Source organism: Camelus ferus, chromosome 21 (assembly GCF_009834535.1).
Source record: "Camelus ferus isolate YT-003-E chromosome 21, BCGSAC_Cfer_1.0, whole genome shotgun sequence".
Lineage (NCBI taxonomy): Eukaryota > Metazoa > Chordata > Mammalia > Artiodactyla > Camelidae > Camelus > Camelus ferus.
In genome coordinates this window covers 26,576,097-26,591,264 of record NC_045716.1, presented here as the reverse complement: position 1 = coordinate 26,591,264, position 15,168 = coordinate 26,576,097, and the positions used below count along the sequence as shown (strand labels likewise).

The following is a 15,168-nucleotide window of genomic DNA, read 5'->3' as shown; positions in this document are numbered from 1 at the left end:
GCCCAACCCCGTGGGCCTCGGTTTAACCACCTACGGAGGGGATACAAGTAATAATTATCCCCTTTGGAGAGGTGCTGGGAGGGTTAATTAACTCATGGCTGGAATGCTTTGAGCCACTCCGCGTCCTAACTGGAGGGTGTGAACATCACCCCGAGGTTCCAGTAAGAAGCCATCCTTGTCTGCTGTCAAGAATTCATGACCTCGGACAAGTCCCCAGGCCTTGGATGTCGCCCATCCCCTACCAAGGTTCAGCACTGACGTCCTGTAAGACCCCTTAAGACCCCTTGCAGCTCGGAAGTTTAATGGTGCTTGGGCTGAAAGAGAGGGCGTCCGCTCCTTCACCTTCTGGGTCTCTCCTTAAGCAGCTTTAGAGCAAGGAGGCCCATTCCTCCCAAACTCGCCCACAGGGACCAGAGACAGGAGCACAGCAAGGGCACCTGGCCAAGCTCTTCCACCAGGGCTGGTCCTCCCAGGGGAGTTCTCACCTGGCCCTGCTGCTAGAGCAAAGTCAACCAGGATGGGCTGAGGAATTGTGATGATGATTCTGCCCTGGGGAGCCAACCTCACCGCACCAGCTGGGCCCACGGGCCCCACTCCTTGTCCCCAGCCCCTCCGCTTCTCTCTGCCTGGTTTGCCTGAGAAGCCAGATGCAGTAACACAAGTCAACGTCCTCAGTGGGCTTTGAAAAAGGAAAAACGTTTATGCAAATACAAGGAAGCAAGGGAGACATTTTGTAAACTAATGATTATAAGTTTGCAGGAACAATGTGTGGGGGAGGATCTCCAAACCAAAAGAAATGAGGAAAAAAAAGGGGGAGATCATGGGCCCCAGGGACCTCAGCCAGGCACTAGCCCCCAAGGGTCAGAGGCTACGGTGCTGGGAAGGCTCTTAGGCAGAGAAGCCTCATCTTGGACCAGTGAAGGGACTTGCTCAAGGTCACGGAGCAGGTGGACGCAGGAGCTGGGTGCAGGCTCCCTACACCCTCCGCACTCCCACCTCCCACCCCCACCCCCACCTCAGGCTCCACCTGCAGGGAAGCTGGTTTTCCAAGGGCCAGTTCCATCTCCTCTTAAATGACATGGGCTTTGGAGTGAGAGCTGCAGACCTTCTAGCTCTGGGAAAACGGCCAGCGGAAGTGCCGGCTTACGCAGCCCTGGGTGAAAGGCACGCCTTCCAGGGCCTGGGCGGGGCTCCTTCTCCCTCTTCAACTCCGTGGGTGCAAAGAATTGAGCGATTCCTGGGGTCACGCACTTTAACTCCACGAATGGCCATCTCCCCAGCTCACGATTCCCTGGAGTAAAGTCCCCTATTTGCTCTGAGATGCTGTTCCTTCCAGCGAGAAATGGGCTTCTCCCAAAATCCAGATCCTAACTTGGGCAGGAGAGGCTAGGAGGCTCGGAGGCTCCGGGGTTTGAGTGAAGACAGGAGAAGCTGGAGTTCAGAAAGCAACCACCTCCAGCGCTGGCCTGGCTCTGGGCAGACGCACAGGTGTTCAGGTGCAGGGGCTCCTCTGCTCCCTGTTCACCCTGAGAAGCAAGCAGGGGTGGGGTGACCCTGGTTACAAGTGAGGACACAGGCTCCAGGCTGTGGAGCTACCTTCAGTGGGATAAGGGCAGGCTTGGCAGAGGCGTTTCATGGCCAGAAACCTGAAAACATGGGTCCCCTTGCCAGGGACTCAGACCTGGCGCTCCCCCTCCCTCCCTCGTCCTTCTGCCACTACGCTCCACACCTGAGCGGGAGGAACGAACCGGGCTGAAAGCCTCTCTTCGATACCATGTAACATTTGCATTTTTAAAAATTAGGGGTAAATGTGCAAAACATTTGAAGTAAAACAACAGCAACAAGCCCTTCAGGAATCCATGCTCATCAGAGAAGCACCAGTCAATCCAGAATCAAGTGCTTTAAAAAAAAAATCTGCATTATTAAATGCAATGTCACCTTCCTCAAAAAAGCTAAGGGGAAGCAAGCACCTGGAAACAAAAACAGGAAAAGTGCCATCCGGTAACGGGCGCAGAGCCCCCCAAGCAGCAGGTCAGGACCACCACGGCCGCCGCCTGGCTCCACTGCTCCACGGCAAGGTGATGGGGCCTCAGCTTGGGAGCAGATCCTGCACTCCGGCCCAGGGAACTGGGCACCTCTCTCCCAGTTCTGTCATCTGAAAAATGGGTTACAATCATCACTTTCCTAGCGCAGCAGCTGTAAGGTTTGAGCGGGACCATCTAGTTAGAGCAAGAGCAGCGATCACTCTCCCTCCCTTGAACGGAGCAGAAACAGCCCCTGAGGCCGCCTGCCTCGCTGCCCACGGCCGCCCTGTGTGCAGAGACCCCACGGGGTCCCAACGTCCCCTAGGCAGGAAGAAGTCCCGAGGAGGAGGCCCAGAGGAAATCACAGGCCACCCCTGCCACAGGCCCTGCAGCCAGACATCCTGGGGTCACTAGGGGTCTCCCCCAGGCACACACAGCTGGGAGGCCCTGGCCGGCCTGGACACAGGTCAAAACCAGGGATGGGAAAGAACTTTAGGCCTGAGCTGCTGGAGATGGACACAAAGGAGAGAGGAGATAGTCCATGAGGGGGGCCCGGTTGATGGAGGGGCCCCATCAGACCCCTACCCGCTTGACCCCTGCCAGCTGCCCAGCTGCACCCCAGGGCCTTCTCCAGGTGGGGGCTCAAAGTGAGGTCTAGACCAGCATTACAGGCATCACTGGGAGTTCAAAATGCAGAGTCTCAGGCCTTGCCCTGGACTCATGAGAGCCCTGGTGTCTGGCGAGCACATCTGAGCTGCACAGACCTGGGGCTGGGCCTCTATGGGCCCAGGAGTGCATTTCTGAGAAGTCTGGGTGACGTCCGTGCGGCTGCCTGGCCCCACTGTCCCCTGCCCTGGACCAGACCTGGAGTAAGGCTGTTCCCTACCCCATCTCTGCACCCTCTTCTGGGCCACCTGCCCCTGGTCACTCCTCATCGCCAGGCTCCAAAGGCCTCCCTGACCCCACTGCCCTTTCAGGATCCAACAGCCTTAACACTGCGCCAAGGCACTGGGCAGTCTTCTCCTGGGCCCTGCCGTGGCTGAAACTGCTCAGTGACTCATCAGCTGACCTCACTAGTGTCCTCCCTGGCAGGCTGCAGGGGCATGGGGAAGGGTGCTGGCACACAGTAGGTGCTCAGAAAATCCTGGGTGAATGGATGAGTCTGACCTGGTCTAGCTCTGAGCCAGACCTCCTGGTCTACCACGTGGCAGCTCTGAGGTTCCTGGGCTACCTTCCTCAGCTCCTTCTGCCTCAGTCTCCTTCTGGATTAAGTGAGGAGATCTGCATAAAGTGCTCCAACAGTGCATACAGCAAGCCTGCAGCAAAAGTCAGCAGCCACCAGGACGGTCTTCTAGCTGCCCAGCAAGGTGGAGACAACTGGCTTGGTCTAGACCTCCCAGCTGTGTGACCTTGGGCAAGTAACTCAATCTCTCTGGGCCTCAGTTTCCTTATCTGCAAAATGGGGACAGATTGAACCCTGCCAATGCAATCTCAGAGTTGGGACCACCTCTTCTGCAGCTCTGGCCACCCACCAGGTGCCATGCTAACACATTGGTAAATTATCTCTGGGCTTCCCACTCTGAAGGCAGGAAATGTGCCCACTGTTGGGATGGGGACCCTGGGGCCTATGAACTTAGCAGCACCCCCTCTGGCTGTGCCCACAGCCCTGCTAGAGCTGAGGGAGGGCCTCTGTCAGGCCCTGCACTCACATGTGCAGAAATAAACTGGGCCAGAGGGCAGCGGGCAGGCCAGCAGCTCAGCCATCTGCCTCTTCCCTTCCTGGGCCAAGGGCACCATCTGCTGGGGGGTAGTGGGCTTGGCACCCTGACGCACTCCTCTGCTCTGCTCACACCTAGGTCCTGGCTGGGTGGGGTCATGACTTGAATGTACCCATGATGGGCCTCTACAGTCCCTGTGACCTGACTGGCTCCCCACCCAGGACAGACCCCTGGGATTCAGCCTTGATGCCCATGAACCTGGCAGTGCACTGGAGGTGCGGGCTCTAGAAACTTCTCTCCTTTTGTTGGCATGGTTCAAACTCACTGGATATTTACAATGAGTCTGGGGAGGCTCACGCACAGCACGGCACTTCTGTGTGTAAGGTCCAGGCCCTCTCATCGAGATGCTCCTGCCCGGGCCAGGGCCAGGGCCAGGGCCCGGGCCCAAGGCCCTCCCCGAGCCTGCGCTCGGCCACCCCCAGGCCTCCGCCCTCGCAGGGCCCAGGGCCTGGGCTTCCTCTCCCGGCCCCCTGCCTGCCCTCTACATGGCTTGCGTGTCTGGTGTTGAGTGGCTGGGACTGGGGCTCAGGCCAGCTGTCCTGCAGGACCTGTCCACCCTCCTCCCAATCCCTGGTGCTCTGGTATCTTCCTCTGCAATCTCCACCTCTCTCTAATTCCAAAACATTTTCATCACCCGAAACAGACCCTTTGTACCCATTAGCTGTCAGTCCTCATCCTCATTCCCCAGACCCGAGCTCCTGGCAACCACTAATCTGCTTTCTGTCTCTCTGGATTTGCTTATCCCGACATCTCCTATACATGGAGTCACACCTATGTGGCCTTCAGGGACTGGCTTCTTTCACTCTGTATGATGTTGTCAGGGTTCGCCCACATTGTAGTCTGTCAGTGCTTCGTTCCTATTCATGGCTAAGTAATATTCTATGAGATGGATGGATCCCATTTTGTTTATCATCTGTTGATGGACATCTGGGCTGTTTCTACCTTTTGGCTGTTGTGAATCATGCTGCCATGAATAGTCATGTGTAAGTTCCTTTAAAATGTTTAAAAGTCAGGTTGTTGAGGTGCAATTACATGCAGTAAAATCTGCTTTTCTCAAGTAGACATTTCACTGACCTTTGATGGTCCCATGTCTCCCCTTCAGCCCTCACACCCCTGTACAGTGGGTGATGTTTGTCCCATGTTAGAGATGCAGACACTGGGACCTAGAGAGGCTGAGTAGTTGCCCGGGGGTCCCCCAGCTCTGGGGGTGCACCTGGGGTCTGAGCAGGCAGGTGTGGCCGTGAAGCAGGCGCCATAAACCTCCAGGCTGTCACTGCATCAACTCCCAGACAGTCCTGGCTTCCACTCTCGCCTGAGAAGGCGCAGGGCTGCTTGGCACAGATATGGCTGCAGGGCTCCCTCCCGCTCCCCCTCCTGGCCCTAAACCAAGCCCCTGCGCACGGCCAGGGGGGCCTGCTGAGCCGGTCTCACCGCCCTAATGTCTGGCTTGCCGGCTGCAGCACGAGACCGACTGGGGGCTTCTCAAGACAGGTGCCAAGTGCCTGGGGGGTCAGGGCAGAAGGCGCCAATCAGGCAGACGCTCTGAGGGTTTACGGAACACCACGTGTAGCTGAACGGCAGACCAGAGGAAGATCTCACCAAAACCGGACAGTTTTCCAAGAAACTAAAAACTGTCAAAATTGATCCAGGAAGCAGTAGAAACATGAACAGACGTCAAACCCGGGAAGAAACAGAAAAAGTTGTCAAAGGATTTACTCCAAGGATGGTGAAGGCCAGACGTGGTTCCTCCGATCATTCCCAGGCTGAAGGCTATTTCAAAGCGTGGGGGAGGATGGAGCGCTCCCGACTTGGGAACGCCAAAAGCTGAGAATCGTGTAGGAGAACAGAGCCCGGGGCCTGTCTGTCCCTCGGCTCCCGGCGGACGAAAGGTGACAGTGATGAGCACGCTGGATCCGGGCCTGGGGACACCAGAGCACAGGGCACCTGCACACCTGTGCCCAGGCTGGCGGAATCACCCACCCGCAGTACGTGGGGAGCAACCTCCATAGAGGGGAGGGGCGAGGCGGGAGGGCATCTGGAAGAAGTCCTCGGAGAAGATGCCCTGCAGACAGCGGCCTGGCCCCGAGGCCCCTCAGGTTCTCCCAGGCCCCCACCCAGCCCTGGGGCCTCCGGCTGCTTCCCCAGAACGAGGCATGTCTTAGCCAGAATGTGACCCTCCCCTGGCTCCCTCTCCATCATCCCCTCCCTCCCCTGCTGCCCTCTCCACTGGGGCTCTGTCCCAGGACCCATGAAAGAGGGGCATGCGGTCAGAAGACCCCCGCTAGCCTGGGACCTAGCAGGCAACCTCGGCCCCTCTGGGCCTTATTCCAGCTGTAAACCGGGGCTGGTTCTGGAGGCTCCGACTGCCTCTCGGGATGGGACGGCACTGATTCTGCGAGTGACAGGCAAGCAGTCTGTAAACGTCAAAGACACCTCATGGCTGTCCTCTCTAGCCTGGAGAGGTTATCAGGCTTCGGGGTGCCTCCCCACTCACCCCCAGAAGGCTGCTGACACCAAGAACCTCAATGACACTTCGCCACTGCTCCCAGACCTTGTGTCTGCAGGCCACTCTGCACCCCACCCAGCTCCAGGGGCAGATGGAGACAGGACCCAAGTGTGAGCAGAGATGTGGGAGTGCAGGCAAGAGGGAGGGAGAAGGGAAGGGAAGGGAGGCATGTGGAGCAGGTCACCCGACCCCCAAGCCTACTGATCCCACCAGGAGCTCTGTCCTGGGAGCAGGACAGGAGGGGGCTGGGGGGGGGGTCAATACACCAGTTCCCTGCAATCACCAGGAAGGGCGCTACCTCCAGCATCTCCAGCCACAGGCCAGGTGCGCTCAGAAGCACTCAGGGGCCAGGCCTGCGGGATGGAGGGAGATGGGGCCACGGGCGGGCCTGACTCCTCTGCTGTGTCTCCAAACAAACCCTGAAACAGGAACACCGGCTGCAGTCAAGAAACAGAGAAACCAAAGCCATCTGAGCCACTGTGAGAAGAGGCAGACCTCCGAAGCCAGGCGTGCCTGCCTCCGAGGCTGCCTGCTTTCCCTTCCTCCTGCCTTGGTCGAGCCCAGGATGGATGGGCTGTCGGAGGCTGCAGACAGGCACATTTAGAAACTGCTCTTTCTGGAGCGGATGGCAAGACCTCATACAGAACCGCTCCCACCCCGGAAACACCCAGGGCGACATTCTCTGCAGCTCGTGGAAGCTGGGCTTCCGAGAGTTATTAAATGGATTTTTCCTCCCTCTGGTGTGTATTTCCTTCAAGGCCGCACGCAGGACCAAACATTAACAAAGCAGCCAGCCCAGGGCAGCATCAATCCAACAAACAGAACAGTCTGCGAGCTTTGATTTAATAAAAGTGGCCCCCACTGGGCCACTTTAATTGTTTCCAGATTCTGAAAATATTTGAAAAGAGAATGCAAATGGAAAACTCCACCTCTGGCTACCGGGCATCTGGAGCTCGCTGTGCTGGATGTCCACGTGGGCTGTGTCCCCAGAGTCACCTGGGCAGAGGGAGTGAGACCCTGATGTCACTGAGACAAGTGGCCCAGGAGGAGAGGGACACAGGGAGGGGAGGACCTCTTTATCCATCAGAACAGGCTCCTGAGTGATGTCAGCGGGAGAGCAGCTGGTCAGCACGGTCATCGCCCTGCCAGGGAGCCCTGGAGCAACGAGGGTCTAGGCAGTGCCCCATCGGTCCCCAGAGACCCCAGGGCTGTGCTGTGGCAGGCAGGACCAGGGACTGGAGCCCCAGGAGTCTGCACAGGGAGCTGGTGGCCCAGGGAGGTCATGACTGAGCACCTATCTGGTCCCTTCTGGCCAGAGTGACCCTAGAGGAGCAAAGCCACACCAGGCCCTGGGCAGAAGACAACGCAGCAGCATCACAGGAAGGGCATGGGGGTGGAGTCCAGTGGACTTGAGTCTGGATGCCAGCTCTACCAGCTGTGCAGCCTCGGGCAAGTCACCTGCCTTCTCTGGGCGTCAGGGTTCAAAGCTGCAAAATGGGCTGGCTCTGCAAACCCCAAAGTGTTCGATAGCATCCACTTATGGGTTAGTGGCAAATCGAGTGTGTGAAACGCAGGCACCCTGACTACAGGGCCATCTCTTGCCCAGAGACCCCGGGCAGACCTGCTGCCACAGGCCAGGGTGCAAGAACACTTTGGCCATTTTTCAGAAGACCTGGGAGTCCTTTCCTATGGCTTGGGTTTGAAGGTGGGCAAGGGAGGCTGGAGAGAGGGACTTCTCAGGGGCCAAGAGAGGGGCTGGGCAGGCAGAGCAAGGGAGGAAGCTCTGGGGAGTCAGGAGTCCCCTGTTCCATCCTGGTCCCCAGCCCTGTGTGCCACCAACGCCGCGTTGGTCAGGTTCTCCCTAATCAGGAAATACTGTTATTGCCGTAAGACACAAGGTGAGAACACACACACAGCACATATATGCGCGCGCACACTCACTCCCACCCCAAGCCTGACACAGATGACAGCCTGTCACGGTCTGTATGTTACAAGTCAATTACGCCCACCTCCCTGCCAGCCTCTGATGTCCCTGGGGGCAACCGTGGCACCGCATTGGGACACTGCAGAAGGACGTGGGATGCTCCCCCAGGAGAGGCCCCCCAGCCCTAAGGAGGCTACCACCTGTCAATCAGAAGGAAATTGGAGGTTGGGGGGGCTCATTTCTTTTCATCCCTCAACCTCCATATTAAATAGCATGGCAATAAAAAAAAAAATATGGTGTGGTTCCACTGTGGCCTCGGACAAGTTCCTGAACATCCCAGCCCTCAGCTTCTCCATCTGTACAATGGGGGGCCTGTGCCCACCCCAGGGCCACCCTACAGGGAGCCCTTGGCTCAGAGGATGTCAGGGCAGTCCCTCCCCATGCTGGAGTTTCTTGCAGCCTCCCCTTCTCCCCACCCTACCTGGACCTTGGTCATTAAAATCAGAGCTTAGTGGGAGAGGGGGGAAAGCTGGCACAGACATCTGGGGTGGAAATGGGTCCCCTGCTTTAGACCCAGTGTCTGGACAGCTTTGAGTGTGGAGAGGCCACCTCCCAGAATGGGGAGACCCGCTGCCCACAGTGCTCCCCACCGAAGACCCACGTGGTGGGAGGAGGCCGGTGGGGACAGGAGGTGAGGAAGTGTCGTGTGCAAGGTGCAGAGTATGTTAAGGGGCTTGCCACACAGTCCCTGTAGGATGGTCATCACGGTCATCACCATCACTAGTATGCGGAGGACCCGAGGGAGCAGCTGCCAGGCGTCAGAGCTGACAGACGCTCTGTGCTAAAGGGTCACACTGTACTACCTCCTCTGGGGCCCCGCTGCCCAGCTCTGTGCTGCACACAGAGAACACAGCTCGTCCCAGGCCCAGCCACACACAACCCACCCTGGCAACAGGACGGACAGCGTTGTGTGAACACAGAGGCAAGAGAGAAGGCTGCTGGGGGGTGGGGAAGGGGCTGGGAAAACCACTTCTCCTCACCACCAGTGACAAACCCTGACATGACAGCCCTGGGCTATGGCAGGCGGGAACCAAGCTCATTCCACGTATGACTCATTGACCTTTAATGCAGGCGCTTCTGCTGTCCCCACTTCACAGAGGAAGACACTGAGGCTCAGAGAGGCAACTTGGCCAAGGTTGTTGGTTAGTCTGTGGCAAAGCAGAGTCTGAACCAGGCACCTGGAGCCACCTTCCCCACTGAGCCGGCACACGTCTCTCTTGTACAGCAGAGCATGTCAACGCAGTGTGCAGCTGTCTGAGGAGGGGCTGCCTGCAGAGGATTCTGAAGGGTGAATAGGGGTTGGCCAGCAGAGGAAACAACTCAGGGGTTGGGGAAAGTGTGCATGTGCTCAAGAGACTGGAGAGAAGTGAGTACAGGTGGAGAAAAGCAGTTATACGCCAGGCATACAATAGGTGCTCAATAAATAGGTATGGAACGAGGCACCGGAGGCAGGGAGAGCAGTGAGAAGCAGGCTGGGAGGGGTAGGCAGAGGCGTTTGGCTTTATCCTGCACACACACACACACACACAAACCTGTGTGCACATATGCACCCCCCCCCCACTGCCCTCACTTCCTTCCTGCCCATCCCCAGTGGTGGCCCTGAATTGTCCGGGTCTGCCCTGCGCTGCCCCCAACTCCAAGCATCCTTGGGAAGATGAGAAGAGAGGGGACTCGGTGAACAGGGATGCAGCAGGAGTGGGGAAGTGAGGATGGCCACCCGCTGCTGCCCCCTCTTCCTGGGAATCTGAGCTCTAGGTGGGGAGGGGGCCCTGGGCAGAGGCCAGGAGTCTCAAGGGAGGCTGGCTGGGCGGCCACCACTACTGCTCCGATAACCTTCAGCCCCGACCTCATTTCCTGCCGAGGCCCATGCAATTTCTTCCAATTTTCCACATAATTAGCTGAGCTGGAGACGCATCCCTCCTCTGAGGCAAGAAGGAGCCGGCTGCTCCAGGGCCTGAGACCTGCGGCTGAGGGCAGAGCGGCCTGGCAGGCACCGGACGGCGGGCAGCGGAGGGGACAAGGTGGAGGGGGGGGCAGGACACAGGCAGGGGCTCAAATCTCTGCTCCCCGACCTGCTGGCTGTGTGCCTTCAGGTCAGATGTCAGCCCCAGGCCTCTGAAAGACGTGGGTCGCCTACGGTCTTTCCCAGGATGGACTCACTCAAGACTCAAAGTGGCCAGTACCTGTAAGTCCCTGTTAGATCCCTGCCTACCCCACCTCCAGCCCATGTTCCCTCCTTTTTTCTGCTGCTCTCCCTCTTTCTTCCAGGTCTCCAACCACCGCCGTTCCCTCCTGGAGAGGTGGGGGCCCAGCAGCTAGGCGGGTGGGTGCGGGTTTGGCTTGTGACAGGCAGCACGGGAGAATCGCTGGCCCGGGTCTCGCCATCTGTGGAGTGGGCAGAGCAGAAGCCACCTTGAGGCTGGGAGGAAACAGGCCCCGATGTGGAGGCCTTGGCCCAGGCCGCCGGGCTCCTGGGAGCCCCTGGGGGAGCCGGGACCACACAATGGGAGCACCAGCTCGGCTCCCAGCACTGCTTCCTTTCCAGGCATGCTGTCACCCCGGCCCGGTTCTGGGGCGGCCCAGGTGGCTCTGGGTGCCCGCTGTGAGCGGTGAAAAGGCAGGTGAGAAGGGGGAAAGGCCTCCGTGGTGCGCGCTGGCAAGCATTAACTTGTTCCTTAGGCCTCGGTTTCCCTAACTGGGCAACAAGCAAGGTCCTCCCCACCCACCTTCCGAATCACTCCTTCCTGACAGCAGAGGGCATCCCGGAGAGAGACTGCACACCTCCCAGCAGCCTCGCCCCACGGCAGGAAGGGGTCGAAATGGCCCCCAAGGAGCCCCACAACCACGGGCTCCTTGGAATGGCCTTCCCCTGACAGCATGAGCGATTCCCTTCCTCCCTCTGGAGCCGGCGCCAAGGCCTGGAATCCATCACTCCGTGTCATCTGTCTAGGGCTCCGCCGGCTGCCAGGACACTCTCCTGGGGGGCGCGGCGAGCGTCCTCAGGCAGCTCAGGGCCCAGGGCCTGGAGGATGTCAGGGCTGAGTGCCGACACCTGGACACGCACCTGCCCCGTGACCGTGGACTTGGGACCTCACCTCCTGACCCTGGGATGCTTACTGGAAAAACGCACTCACCCAGGTTCCAAAAGCCCCGAACATCTAGGGTGCAGCTAGGGACTTAGGCACCCCACTTCCCATGTGTAGCAGAAAGCTCCCCATGGCCTGATCAGAACATGCCTCCCTCACGAAAATCAGAACCTGAACGTGTGGCTCTCGGTGGCGGGGGTGAGCAGTGCCCTGGAGCCGGACCACATGCCCAGGGTGAATGGTTGCCCCCCGCCCTCACTGCAGGGTCTGTGTCGGTATCACGGGGCAACTTCCCACACGCCGGGGACATGGGGCCTGGAGGAAGGGGTCTGCAGCCCTGGGGGGACTATGAATCCCCATAAGGGCCTGTGGAAACCTACACCCCAGGTCCAAGGGGCGGCCACTGGGGAAGGCACAGGGCTAAGAAATAAAGGCGTCCAGTGGATGGGGGAGGTCAGGGAGGCCTTCCTGGAGGAGGGGGAGTGAGGCTGGCCTGGGAAAGAGATAAGCAGTGAGAAGAGAAGGTGGCCCAGGCAGAGGGTGAGGGGAGCCACAGTGTGACAGCATCTGTGATCTGGAACTCTCTGCATATGGAGATGGATTCCAGCAGGTCTGGGTCGGGGCAGGGGCAGGTGGTGATGCCCCGGGCGTCCGTAGAGGCCTCGCCCCCGTCTTTGTGCAGACTCCCACCCCTGGAGGGAGCTCTGAGGGAGCCCCTGGGTAGAGGGATGGCTGTCTTCACTTTGGCTTCCAGCACCCCAGCGGGCCTATGGTAAGCAGGGCTGATGACTGTAGGGCCCGGGGTCCTCTGTTACTCAGAGGGGAAGAAAGCAATGAATGGGGAGGGAAGCCCAGCTGGGGTCCAGTCGGTCCCAGGAGAATTTGGGGCAAAGGATAATACCATTCATTCATTCATCAAACTTAAAGCCCCTGGCCCTAGTGGTGCTGATCACACAGGAGAAACTGGAGACACAGGCCTTGACCTGAGGAGCTCACGTTACATGCGGGAGACAGATGTGAAACCAGTTACCAGGAAGCTGATTTGTAGCTACTGGTAAGCTATCATGGGAGACTTCCTGGAGGAAGTGACACCTGCAATGAGGAATTTTCCCAGAGAATAAAGGAGGGGTGCGGGGAATCCCAGTTATAAGAGACAGTTCAGGCATACTCTGGAGGCGGCCAGTAGGGGGTCTGAGCTCGGGGGGTCTACATGGGGTGGGGGTTCTGGAGACAGGGTCCCCAGAGGTCAGACTCAGCAGGAAAGGCGGCATTTCTGAGCAGTCAGCTCCCATTAGCAGCAGTCATGACTGCCTCCACCCACCAAAGGATGGCCGCAAGCTCCTTTCTGTTTTGTTTAGGAAACTGGCGCGCCAGGCAGCCACGACTGGTGACAAGCTTTTCCTGCTGCAAATATAAGCTGGTTTCAGCTCCCATCTGTACCCCCTGCATCTACCCGCAGGCCCTTGTTTGTCTGATTCCATTGCTCATTTGCTTTTAAGAAAACCAAAATGATATTTATTCCCCCTTCACATCACTCCCAATTTGGCGATGCTGGGGAGAAGCCCTCCCACCCCCACGAATTGTACAGTGGTAACAGCAAATGCTTACTGCGCATTTACAACACTCCAGACACACTCCAAGCACACTTGCCTGTTTACTCTTCACCGCAGCCCCACATGGCCATGGCACTGTTACTGTCCCATTTCTCAGAGGGCAAAGTGGAGGCACAGAGAGGCCAAATCACTAGACTGGCATCACACAGCAACCCAAGTCAGGACCTAGGCTGTCTGACCTCAAACCGCAAGGGCTTAACCCCACTGCCCCTGGCCCTCTTGGTCCCAGCCGCTGGCATCCTCCAGACACATCATACACCAGGGTTCTCAACAGAGGGAGGGACCAATTTCACATCCTTCTCCCTGACTCTCCACATGTTGGAATCGCTGCTGCTGGGAAGCTGGCAGGGAGAGAGGGCTCGAGCCCCCAGGATCACGGCACACAGATGGACATTACAAAGTGCAGGTCTTGGGGCTGCACCGGCCAGTCCTTTCCCTCCCTCCTCCTGCCCGAGGCTGCTCTGAAGGCAGTTCTCAGGTCTCTGTGAGAGCTTAAAGCCAAAGATGGAAAGTGGGGAGAGACGGGAGGGAGAGGCTCTGAGCACCACCAGGTCAGAAATAAAAAATAAGGAGATGGTGAGGTCATGGGGACTCAAGTAAATAAAGATTGGCCCCAGAAACCCAGAGTGGAGGTGTGTGATACCCCAACAAGAGCCAGCTCGGGGTAAGGCCAAGGCTCTCACTCTGCCTGGACGAGCTCCCCGCCAGCAGTGCCAGGCCTGTGGGGTAGGGGCCTGGTTCATGCTGTTGCACTTGGCCAGTCTGAGATGGGGTCCCCCTGGTGGTTTCATTGTGCTCCAGAAAGGATCTTGGGGGAGGCAGAATCACACTCAGCATCCGGGACACACATCTGCACAAAGATGTCACACATCATCCATCCAGGGCCCCCCTCTGCCCTCAGGATGAAACTCCAGGAAGAAATGTCCCTGGTGGGACATTTGAGGCCCTTGGAGAGGGACCCCACACCCTGATCTAGTCCCCAGGCTCTTCCCCAGCAGGCTGTGCCCCATGGTCACTCACTCCTAACTCCCCTCCACCCGGAACACCCATCCCATCTTCCCCACCTGGTGGTACTGAGAGCCTATGGAACTGTCACTCAGGTGTCACCTCCTCCTGGAAGCCCTCCCTGAGGCCCAGGCTGGCTCTATTCCAGCACACGGGGTCCATAGGTGTGTCCTCCCTGGTGACTGGCAGCTCCATGAGGACCAGAACAGCTGTTTAGACCCAGCACATCTGGAGCTGAACCAAATGAAATGGAAAACGTGGTGATTTCATACACTTTGATCTGGGATGTATTTGTCCCCGGAATCAGTGGTTCTTGGTTCAAGCTGTAACATGTGAGCCAAGTTTATTCCCGGCCCAGCCCCAGGGTCCCCAGGCCGGCAGCATCAGCATCACCTGCGACCTTGTCATAAATGCAGATTCTGGATGAGGACCTCTGGGGACAGCCCGGCTGTGTGTTTAACAAGCCCTCCAGGGAATCCTGACACTGCTCCAGTGTGACAACCCTGCCCTAAAAAACATAAAGTAATACACTGTGCTTTTCTAACAAGCCAAAAAAAAGGTGGGGGTGGTTCATGATCTCTGTTACTCATCCTCGTAAACAAGCACGATACTAATAATGATCGATGCTGATGGCGAGCCTTTTCCTGACCATGCAGTTTGAAATGGCAACTTTCTCCCCTCCCGGCACTCTCCACCCACCCCATGCTTCCCTCTCCTCCAGGCCTCTAATCACCTCTAATTAGCTGTCAGGAGAATGCCAGCGAGCCTGGCCCCCTCCCTGACAACAGCAGGGATTACATAGTCTATTTCTCGGTTTGTTATTATCTCCTCCCTTCTAGAAGGTCAGCCACCGTTCTGTTCACTGCTCTATACCCCCAGTGCCTAGAATGGGGCCTAGCACACAGTAGGCGCTCAGCACATACTGGATCCCTGAACGGAGGAACCCAGACGCTTGCTTAGTTCTTTTGGCTCACTGTGCAACACATTCTCTGACAGGATGCAGGCCGCAGGTGTCAGGGAGCCAGAATGAGTTACACTCAAATTACAGATGAGGAAACTGAGCCTCGGGGAGGAGCGGACTTGCCTGAGGTCACCCGGAGCCTCAGACTCCCACTCTGGTCTGGGTCCTAATACAGAACCCTGCTAACTAGTGGCAAACTCGGTCCGCAGGG

General features: G+C 58.0%; 1 protein-coding gene across 3 annotated transcripts in view; it reads right to left on the bottom strand.

The window, feature by feature from the left end:
• Window positions 1-15,168, bottom strand: part of LOC116658770 — a 223,236-nt gene that overhangs the window by 133,846 nt on the left and 74,222 nt on the right. Inside the window, exon 4 of one of the 3 annotated variants that reach the window (XM_032464497.1) lies at window positions 1,028-1,526. The exons of the other annotated variants lie outside the window; for them this stretch is intronic. Coding sequence (XP_032320388.1) covers window positions 1,522-1,526 — 5 coding nt within the window. The 3' untranslated portion in view covers window positions 1,028-1,521. Of the gene's footprint in view, window positions 1-1,027; window positions 1,527-15,168 lie in introns of those variants that run through there. 3 annotated transcript variants of the gene reach the window in all.